The 11,128-nt window shown below is 43.2% G+C and overlaps 1 protein-coding gene across 1 annotated transcript in view; it reads left to right on the top strand.

The window, feature by feature from the left end:
- Positions 1–11,128, top strand: part of GIGYF2 (GRB10 interacting GYF protein 2) — a 78,753-nt gene that overhangs the window by 42,849 nt on the left and 24,776 nt on the right. Inside the window, exons 8-12 of the mRNA XM_018083105.2 lie at positions 4,529–4,708; positions 9,521–9,720; positions 9,807–9,966; positions 10,044–10,244; positions 10,719–10,909. Of these exons, the coding sequence (XP_017938594.1) occupies positions 4,529–4,708; positions 9,521–9,720; positions 9,807–9,966; positions 10,044–10,244; positions 10,719–10,909 (932 nt within the window). The remainder of the gene's footprint in view (positions 1–4,528; positions 4,709–9,520; positions 9,721–9,806; positions 9,967–10,043; positions 10,245–10,718; positions 10,910–11,128) is intronic.

Here is an 11,128-nt window from a genome sequence, read left to right as displayed (position 1 = left end):
GAACCAGAATGATGTGGTGCAAGGGGGCTCCCACCACTGTGGCAACCCAGGAGGACAATGTCACTTGTCCTTCACCCTTCTTGTATACCCCTGCAAAGCTGGCCTTCCACTACAGCCAGCCTCTTTTATTCACAAGAGGGATTTTTTTGCAAACAATATTTTCATACAAACCATGTTTTGTCCTGTAGAAAGCGCTGGTGTCTGGTCACAGGTTTTCTAATCTGACTCAACTGAATGAATTGAAAATCTGACATGATTGTGCAGCAGGTTAAATAGGTACAGTATGTGATTTCCAGGTGTGTTAGAGAATTAAACTCTTGTTAATTCCTTTGAATCTACCTGTTTACCCCTACCCATGACAGTGGATAACGGTCAACTTAGTGAAAAAAAAATCTAGAGTGATGTTTGAGTAGTATGTTTTTGAGACCTACTGGTGAGATTGAGATTTTGTGGAGAATGTGAAGCTAGAAATGGGATTGAGAACTTCTGATCCCTGTCACTGATAGTCACTTCCTGGAAATGGGATTGAGAACTTCTGATCCCTGTCACTGATAGTCACTTCCTGATGTTTGTATTTCTGTAGTGTCCCTACTCCAGTAGTGTCCTAATGAGAAGTAGTCTTTCTTTAAAAACATCATCTTAAGACCGTTTCTTTTATTTTTCTGTAAAAGGAGCTACAAAATTACACATCTAGGCCAAGTTATTTCAATTCCTTTAAAAACACTGGCTGCAAAGATTTTTCTCTTTATCTTCCTCTTGAGGGAGTGTGTAGTGTGCAGCAGAGAGAAGTTAAAGCACTTAATAGGCTCCCCTAGTTTCCCCCCTCTGCAGAGTGAGCAGTCTTGCTGTCAGTCCTGGCTTTCCTGTTTGTTCTCTCCATTCGGTGAACGTGGCACAGGGAACATGGCCTGAGCCTGGAGAGCAGGAGTTAGTGGCCATTCTGGTAGCCAGTCCTCTCCTAAATGCGTTGCCATGGGGCCACATCCCAGAATCCCAGTGCTGTCCCTGCAGCCAGGATCCCTTCCCTCAGTGTTGCACAGCTGTGGCCTTTTTGGCTGGCTACCACCAGGCTCTGTCTGAAGTTTGCTGTAAACACCGCTGCTGGCTTTGTGACAGGCTTGAACAGAGGTGCCCTTTTACTGCTCCTTCTCTTCAGGAAGTCCAGGCAATTAGTCCAAGGCAAAACCAGAGATTGCATTTTGGTTTCTTTCATCCTTAAAATGCTGCCAAGTCCTGATTCTTTGACCTAAGTCATTTCAGCTGAACGATTGTTCTCAAGTCTAGGAACAGTTTGCAGAGAGCGTGCCGGGGCTTTGGGAGTTATGGATTTAGCTGAGGTTCAGCTGTAGGAGTGTCCCTGTACTCACTTTGTTGTAGTCTTTCTGTCACTTGGGTCACTTGATTTTTCTGATTTTAACCTGTGACCGGTTTGCGTTTGTAAAGAACCAGTTTCTTGGCTGATCTCACTGATCTTCAGGATCATCTCATGCCAGACCTGTTTGGACACATGCCTTGCTGCCCTTAACCATTGCTTGCTGTGTCTTAGTACCAGAAACCTGAGTATGTCATGATACACTGCATTTTTTCTCTTAATTCCACTGAGTGTGACATCAGAACAGTCTCTGAGGTGACCCACTGGAGTGCTGCTGTATTTGCAAAGGTTTTGGAATCACAGGTGATCCCATCCTCAGATGAATATAAAACTGACTCCTTATAATTGATTTATTTTTTTCCATTTCTACATTTCTAGCTGTAATTTAAAATCAGAGGAGGTGCAGGTTCCCACTTGTGTCTGATCTCGGCCAACAGCTTTTGATGTTTTATCACCTTTGCAGAGATGTGTTTCAAATGCCATTTTCTGCAAGTTCAGAGTACAAAACCTGACTTGGATGATTCAGTTCTAGGGAGCAGAACCAGCTGTCTTAAGGACTGACAGAACCTGAGTTGCCTTGGTGGTGCCCATAGCATAAATATATGTGCAGAGAGGCTAAAGCACGTGGATTTACAGTGGCAAAGTAGACTCCACGATATTCTTGAAGTGGCTTTTTCCCCCCAGTGTTTTTGGAAGAGCAGAACAGAGCCTGTGAGCTGATGGGTTGTCAAAGAGCAGTCTCCAGATTCAATTGAACTTGATAACAATGGAAAGGAATAACACCCTTCTTTTTCTTAATTGGTAGACTCTAAAATATCTCCAATTAATGTTACTCAATAAGTGTCAAGTAATAGCTGTGAATTTTTATGAAAATAGTAGATAAATCTGAAAAATTGTTTTTCTTGTCTCAGAATAGTGGTTTGAATAACTTATCTTTTGGTAACTTTTAATTTTAGTGAGATAAAACAAGTGTCTTGTGCTGCAGAATACAAAAAAAAATTGGATTTTTCGTCCTCCTTATAGCATTTTAAAAGTAAGTTCAGAAAGAATGAGGCACATCCTGTGGGCCTCAGGCTCCCCTGACCTGTGGGACTGATCTCTCCCCTGGACCTACCTGTGTTGTCCTTTCAGCTGACTTGTCTCTGGAGCTCTGGCTCTTGTTTCCTACCATGTGAAGCCCATTCAAGGAGCAATGTTGAGAGGCTCCTGTGCACTGCCTGTTACCTTTGTGTACATCACATGTTTTAGATGCCCAAGGTGAGAAAACCAGTGTTTACCAGACTTAGATTTTCTGAGTGGCTTGTTGCCTTGCTGTGTTTTCTGTGGAGAACAGAGAATGGCTGACCTTCATCTGCAGAGGTTTGTCCATTCCAGATGAGAGAACCAGCATTGCACCTACCAAAGGGAGGGAGCTGAGTCCCTCCAGCAGCTGTTTGGAGCCAGCATCACCAGAGACTTCCCAAAACACTGTTGGAAGGGTTTTGTTCTCAAAGGCCAGCAGGTACAGGAGTGATGTTCAGCCCCTGTCCCCTGTGGTGCAGTGAAGGTGTGACTGGCTGATGCTGCCCCTCGTGTCTGGGGTTGCCTGGTGGTGCTGAGGCTGAGCTCTAAATTAGATACTGCTGTGTGCTTTAAATTTACCCATGTGCTTTAGCTCTTCAGAGAGGAACAACAGGAGAGGAAGGGATTCTAGAAAATGTTGAGCTGGAGAAAGAAAAAAAAAAAAAAAAGGGGTTTTTTCCCTCCAGTGTTTTGAACTGATGGAGAAGGGATGTTGGTTTTTCTCCAAGATCTGTGCCAAGTCCAAAGCCAGTGTGCATTTCCTGTCTCCAGAGGGCAATATCTCTAGGTAGGAAGAAATGTCAAGTTCTGATATGCCACAGAATTTCAGATAGTCTGTTTCTTAATTTTTTTCATTGAAAAAGCTGTCTGATAGAAAGAAAGGGAAATACATTCTGCTATCCTTCCTTAACTAAATTCTTTAAAATGTCCCTTTCCACCCTAGGAATCTTAAAGCACAATCATGCTTTATTTTGTTTATCCTAAGCAAGCAGGCACCAAATACCATCTTACATTTTTGGATTTTAAGACTCTTAAGAAGGAAAATCCAGTATACCTTTCTCTAGTACTTGAATACTTCTTTTTAATAGATAACAAGACAATTTTAGGTTAACACTGGGTGTTAACCTTATGAGTTAGGAAGTGACATCACCGTGGTTCCAGTGAGAGTTTGGTGCTACACAGTTGAACATATTGAAAGAAATACAAGATCCAGAAGTCCTCAGGCTGTTGCTGTCAGTTATTTCAGTGGTGCTGTATCTTGTCAGGGTGAGTCAGCAGTGAAAGCAGCATCTGTGTTTAGCCTGGGCATACTGGTGTGTGATGTGGTGGATGTACTGGTGTGTAATGGAGAGCTTTTCTGTAAAAATACTTGTATCATCCTTTTCCCACAGTCTTGCTCTTCATTTAGTACTTGAGGATTTTCTGTTTTGTTTTAAACACAACATGATGTAAATTGGGAACTAAAAGACTATCCTGAACTTTTTCTAGATTGCCCTTGAGCATAATTGCTTCTAACTGACCCAGAGGATGGATTATAATAGCATAATGTTAACAGTGTTAAGTTTTTTCTTGTTCCTCAATCCTACTTTAAACTTCTGGTGTTTCCTGAAACATTGCAAGGGTGCTGTATGTCATGTTGGATTAAATATAGAGATCTCACATTCTTTTTGTTACAGCAGTAGCAAATGTTTGATTTATGTATTGTTTACAGTTTACTGCTCTCCCACTTTCCTTTAGCATGAGACTTTTCATGATAGAGCAGTTTATTCTTTCTCTTCTCTTTCTATTACACTTCCTTACATCTCCTAAACTGCCTTTTTCTCCTCTATCTTTCCTATTTATGTTCTAATTTCTTGTATGCTTTGCTTACTTCTGGTATGTTTCTTATTTCCTCAGTCTTTCCATCCCAAGGTACATAGGGACCTGGATTTCCTAAATCTGTCATGCTTCCTTCCTGAAACTTCCATTCCTCTCCTAGGTTCCTACAACCAGTTCTGATGTGGTTTTGCCTCCAAGGGAGCAGGATTTCAACCCTTTTGCTTCTGTGTTCCTAAAGATAGAACACATATTGACTGGCCTGTGTTTGCTTTGCAGTGAGACCAAACTTTGAGGAAGGTGGGACAGCGACAGCGGGGAGGAAACACGAGTTTATCCGCTCTGAGAGCGAGAACTGGCGCATCTTCCGGGAGGAGCAGAACGGGGAGGACGAGGACGGAGGCTGGAGACTGGCTGGGTCCCGCAGGGACGGAGAGAGGTGGCGGCCCCACAGCCCAGGTGAGAGGGCAGGGACCAACAGGCAACCCTGCTTACAGGGAAAGGGCAGGGGGAATCAGGGCATGAGGAAAGGGAGGTCCCAAGTTCGGGACAAAACCAGGTGAGGTTCGTGTGGTTTGGGCCATGAAATACTGGGCGCTGCCACAAAATGATCAGCATCAAATCACGGGCTTTTGTTTTCTTCTGAGCATCTTCCATACCCTTACCTACTTAAGGGAACAGTATTTTGCAGGTGTGCACTTGTCTGGGTTGTGTTCCAGGTGTGTATGTACCTGGTAGAAGCAGGATTTTTCTAATTTCTTTGTGGCTGTGGCAATGAGGGGAGAGAAATGACCCACGTTAGGCAGCGTTTCTGAGGCTGTGGAGGGATGCTGACACTAAACCATTCTGCTCAGCAACCTCTTTTTCAAGTTTTCCAGCTGTGTTCACAATGCCAAGAGGCATCCTTGGAAAATCTCAAAATGTATTGCTCTGTGCATTTTGTACATAGTTAAAGGATGTCTTTTCTCGATAAATGTCAGGCACCAGTTTGGTGTCACTCTGCCCTTCCCTGACCTGACAAGGTAGGTCTGTTCACTTGTTTCCAGCATTAAATGTATATATTTATATATAAATATATATAAAAATATATATAATATGTTTCCCTTCTCTTTGGAAAAGATTCAGCCATACCTGTTGTGGGAATATATATGTTTCCCTTCTCTTTGGAAAAGATTCAGCCATACCTGTTGTGGGATCCTGGGTTTGGATATCTCTTGGCTGCAGAAGGATTCTGGGCTACCAAGGGAGGAACTGGCTCTTCTACTGTTACGTCTTCAGAGAATCATAGAATTGCTTAGTTTGGAAAAGACCTTCAGGGTTGCTGAGTCCAGCTGTTCCCCAGGACTAACCCCCATCTACACATCTTTTGGATTCCCTCCAGGGATGAGGACTCCACTGCTTTCCTGGACAGCCTGTGCCAGTGCTAGACAACCCTTTCAGTGAAGGTTGCTCCTGATGTCCACTGTAAACCTCCTCTCAGGTAGTTGTGGAGGGTGATAAGGTACCACCTGAGCCTGGCTACACTTGATAGGAAAGCAAAGGAAGCATGAGACACCCTTGGGGCTGAGGTGGACAAGTTCTTCAATAGAAGAGTCCCAGTTGCTCTTACAATGAGTCTGTTGCCCTTTTTTAACACCTCAGAGGACTTTGAGTGCTGTTATTGCTGTGAGTGCCCATCACCTCTGTTCCAAGCCCTCCCCACAACTGTGTTGCTCTGCCCTCAAACAGCTGCTCGACTGTACTAAAATTTATCAAGGGGCACAAGGCTAGATTTATCATCAGATGTTTTCTATTTAGAGCAAGGCTGGAGGGCAAATTTTGAATAATGTTATTTTTCTTTCCCCAGTGTGTGGTCACAGTTGTTCATTAGACACTGCTTCTTTGCTATGTGGGTCAGACGACAGCAGGCCGGGACCTCATGATGGTCAGATGCAGCTTTGGATGAGGAGTGGAGGGCTGGGCAAGTGCAAGCCCACATCCTTTAGCTTAAAAGGAAGCACAGACCTCAAAGTTCAGAAGTTCATTCATGTCTTGGGCTTTTTTTTGAAGATCTTCTGAGGAAGATTTTGAAAATGATCTTACTTCTGTTATGGAAAACATTACTGGTTATTTGAATGTCTGGTGTAGTAGACAACTAACTGAACTTCACTTACAAGTTAGTTCTAGCAGGTGTTCCTGAAAGCCTGTTCTGAGAGATCTGTGAATGTGCAGAGAAGTTGCTGATTTTGAGATAGCCTGAGCTGACAGCTGGATTGTCCTGTATTGGCTTCACTCAGAGCTGGGGTTGAATTCTCCTGTGAGGAGTAGCCACAGGACCATCAAAATGGTTTTAATCTCATTTTTACTTTAAACAATGAGTTTAACTCAAATTGGCGTGGCTTAAACTGTTGCTTTGTACTTATTCTGGTGTTAGGCAATAGTACTAATCATGTGTCCTGCTAAAAATAGAGAAATATCTTGAGAGGGCTGTCATTTGTTTAGCTGGCCCTTCCTTTGGCTTGGCTCTGTGTATCCCTGCTGGGATTTTAGACAGGGTTAACTGTCTGCAAGAAGAGTGTGACCATGGAAGCAGCCAGTGAGTCTAAATCTAAGGTTTTTTTCTTTTAATTTTTAACCATCTTTAATGATTTAATACCTCTCTATCTGTTGTTCCAATCCTTGCATTCATACAGTGATTGCCTTTTACGAGTCCATTTTGTCAGGTACATATACAAACCTGGTTTGGTCTCAAAACTAGTGAGTGATGTATAGGTGTTTATGTTTTGGTTACCAAGTCATCCTTAAGAAATAGGAATCAGTTCTTCTTGCCTAAAATTTCTCTCTGATACGGTTTTGTGTCTTTCCTGAAATACCTCTGTTAAGGTCTTTTTCCTGAAAAGCATTTGGGAGAGTCCTTAGGCTGTAATCTCATAAAGACTTTTTGGTTGCTGCTTTTTTTTTGAAAGACTTTTCAAATCATCTTGGTCACTCTATTTTCAGAATCAGTTTGTGATTCAGGTAGAGCTGAATTTTTGGGCATTGTTCCTTGTGTGTATTAAATATCTTGAAGCAACTGAAGTACGTTGGAGAATCTTTCTCTAAAATTGAGCAAAATAAGAATTAGGTTCATTATGCAACAAAGTGTGTACTATTTTTTGGTTAAGTATTTAGTGTTAGTTTAGTATACATTGAAAATTTCATTGCTAAGTTAGAGAATATAACTTTTAAGAGAGAAATAGCTGTTAATAATTAAAGCTAATGTGCACTTGGATTTCCTGCAGTGGCCAGTAGTCCTGTCTTCTACCTACAGTGTCACCATAAATTACAAGGGATAAATTAAGCTTAAAATTATGTCTTGTAACTTGAAGTCTTGGTCATATAACTGGTACCTGGTGATAGTACAGGACTGAATTTAAAGCTGTGTTTGTGTCCTAACTGTTGGTTAAAAAACTTTGCATAAGAGTTGAACGTTTATCTTTACTTTTGTCTTGTTTTAAAGGTTGGCAGCCTGGTACTTCACTCCTGAGTTACTGCCTATGTTCTGACTAGGCTTTTACAAACAGAGTTTGTTATTAAGAAACAAAGGCTTCCCCCAGCTCTGAAAATGAGGGGGTATAAAGGGTGCTGTGACTAAATCTTTGCAAGCAGAGGAAATGGTTCTTAACTGGGACTTTGAAGACACCTGGAATTAACAAAATGCTTAGAATTCACTTTCCAGGCCTTGTTTCTGGGTTGTACTGTGAGGAGCCTCTGCTCCTGCTGTAGGGATGTGAACTGTGGAAAAGCAGAGGCTTTTCTCTAATGCAGGGACTCTACATGGCCCCTTTATGGCTGTATAGGGAGTTCTTAATACTGGATTTTCCTGCTCCACACAGAAGGGAGGAGGAGAAGAGATGCTCAGCCATTTGTGAGCCCCTGGATGGCATTGCTAGGCTCAGGCCATGGCTCTGTTTTTCCAGGTGTTGGGAAACCTGACCTGGATGTTCCTGGTTGTGATGAGATGTCTGGCCATGGCTTTAGTCAGAAATACAGGCTGGTTGTCAGCAACCTCTCACACTTCAATCTCCTTCCTTAATGACATTGAAAGGTTGCCTCAGAATATTGATTTGATGGTTTAATACTTATTTCTAGAAGCATAGATGAAGTTATCCTGTGGAATTATTTGCAAATAGGCACATATGGTATAGTGAAGGCCTTGTTAAAGTCTAACCTTTTGTGTTTCCTTTGTAAAATTTAACATTGAAGTTCATAATGTTTCCAGAAGGAGTTTGGTTTACATCTCCTATATTTGTGATACAAAGGTAGGTTTTTGCATGGCTAATATTAATACTCAGGGTATTAAGGTCAGTGTGGAAACATTCATTTTCATATGAAACAGGACAACATTTCTCTCCTTTACTGTGATTTTTTTTTTTTTTTGGGGGGGGAGGGAGCCATTTGGTACAGTGAGACTGCACTGATTGCACAGATTGAGAGCAAAAAGTAGATTTTTTTTTTCCTTTTTTTTCCCCCTTCCAGAAAAGAACAAGTGCCACTAAAAGCATTAAAAGTTAAGGTGGTTTCATTTTTGCTTTGCACCTTTCTGGCAAAGGTGCTTTCTACTGCAGGGAAAGCTGTGTACAATCCTTTCACTCCCACTTTGTTTTCCTTAGCAGCAAGTTCTTTACAGTTTAAATAGCATTATTGCACTCAGGATTTGAAACTTGGTTCAATGAAGGTGTCTTCTGGATATAAAATTTATACTTGAATTTGGAAAGTTTTCCTTCTTCTTAACATTCCAAGTTTTGGTATTCCATGGCTATAAAAATGACCATTCAAGAGACTTTCCAGTCCTTTTAAAGGTATTTGAACAGTTGTCACTCCATTTTTCATGTGTGTGCACAAAAGCATCTCTGAGGGCATGAGGCAAAAAGCATGTTTCGTTCAGGAGTGACTTCTGCAGGTGGCCTGGAAGGAAATACAAAGTCTTACACACAGAAAGGGACCAGAAAAGATTTAAGTCAACGATGGCTGGTAAATTCTATCAGCAACTAGTGTTTCTTGCCTTATCTTGGTGCATGCTGTAGATGATGCAGCCCAGCTTTCTCAGCCTTACGTGGTTGTTAGTGCTCACAGTAGAGTTTATCACTCGGGGACGTGCCGCGGACAATGTTCGTTGGCAGGATTGTCCTTTCCTCTCCCTTGCCCTGAGGTTGCCCCTCGGTCGGTGGGCCGTGTCCTGTGTGTTCATTGCCCGTCTCTGGCCCTGCCCTGCCCGGGCTGGGGGTGCAGTTCCCTGTCCTGGTTCCGCAGGCTGGCGGGAGCACATGGAGCGGCGGCGGCGGTTCGAGTTCGATTTCCGGGAGCGCGACGACGAGCGGGGCTATCGGCGCGTGCGCTGCGGCAGCGGCAGCATGGACGACGACAGGGACAGCCTCCCGGAGTGGTGCCTGGAGGATGCCGAGGAGGAGATGGGAACCTTCGACTCCTCTGGGGCGTTCCTCTCTTTAAAGGTGAAGGGCTGGCCCGGGCCGTGGGTGGCCGTGCCCGACGTCCCGAGCTGTCGGGTGGGTCACGGGCCGTTGTGTTGGCTTTGCAGAAGGTGCAGAAGGAGCCGATACCTGAGGAACAGGAGATGGACTTCCGACCCGTGGAGGAAGGGGAAGAGAGGTCCGACTCTGAAGGGAGCCACAACGAAGAAGCCAAAGATCATGAAAAGACCAAGAAAGAGGGGGAGAAAACAGAAAGAGTAGTGGCAGGTAAGGGGGACTTCTGGTGCAACTGCCAGTGTAGAGTTTCTGTTAATTCAGTCACACAGAACTGTGCCATCTTACAGAAGCTGGGGAAGAAGCAGCCCAGGCATCATCTCCAGCTGCAAGGTCAGACACCCCACCAAAATCCCAGCCTCCAGACCCGCTGCAGACAAGCCTTTTTGAAAGGAAGGAAGAGTCTGTGCCAGAAAGAACAGAAAAAACAGAAGATAAAGAGAGTCGACCGGAGAATACACCTCCAGCCAAAATGTCCAGCAGAGGGGAAGGTAAGAAATTTGGCAGATAAATTTAGTGAGTTCCCACTCTCTTGGTCTCTTAGAAGAGGCAAGGACTGGATTCCGGTGATAAAAAGCTGGAATTCATCAACTGGTCTGTAAAGACAGGATTTGTTGGATATGCCATCTCAAGTGTTTGCAGGGCACTGGTTCTTCATGTTGCAGTGCAGTTCAGAGAAACATGAACCAGTTGTGGATGTGCATTGTTGTGGTAGAGCAGATCAGTCTGGACAAATGGTGTGGCCAGGGGATGGGTGTGCTGAGTTCTGCACTGTTAAACTGAACTGTTTGTTCCCTCAAGTGAGGTTGTGTGCCTGTGCTGTAAACACAGTACATTCAGGGACATCTGAAAATTCTTTTGCTTTGGTGCTAAATTTGAGCTGTTAGCATTCTCTACAGTAAGTTTTTAAAAGTAATTTTATGTTAATGAAAAGACAATGAACTAACTTTAACATTTTTCTTTAGATTTGGCTTCTCTTGCTCAACCTTTGCCACAGATTTCTGCAGACACAACTTCTTCTGCTCATCTTTCTCCTCCTGTTTCCAATTCAAATCCTGCTCTGCGGCCAGTTCAAACACCTGTCACAGCTGCTCCAGGCATGGGCAACATTCCCACTGATCCAGATGATGAAGAGGGCCTCAAACACCTAGAGCAGGTAAAATTTCTCAGATTCCTTCCTTGTTGACAATTGTGGGACTGGAGGAATTTGGAATGCAAAAAAGTTTTGAAGCCCATAAATCAGAAATGCAGCTGAGACTTTACAATCCATGGTGTTTACTGAAAGCTGCTTCTCTCCATTACTTTTTTTTTTGAGAATAGTTTAAGCTTTTGTGGTATTTTATGCAGTATGGATCAGGGTGCCATACTCTGTATT

This window comes from Manacus vitellinus, unplaced genomic scaffold, assembly GCF_001715985.3.
Source record: "Manacus vitellinus isolate BGI_N305 unplaced genomic scaffold, ASM171598v3 scaffold_60_pilon, whole genome shotgun sequence".
In the NCBI taxonomy this organism is placed as follows: Eukaryota; Metazoa; Chordata; class Aves; order Passeriformes; family Pipridae; genus Manacus; species Manacus vitellinus.
This window is presented reverse-complemented; position numbering and strand designations above follow the sequence as displayed.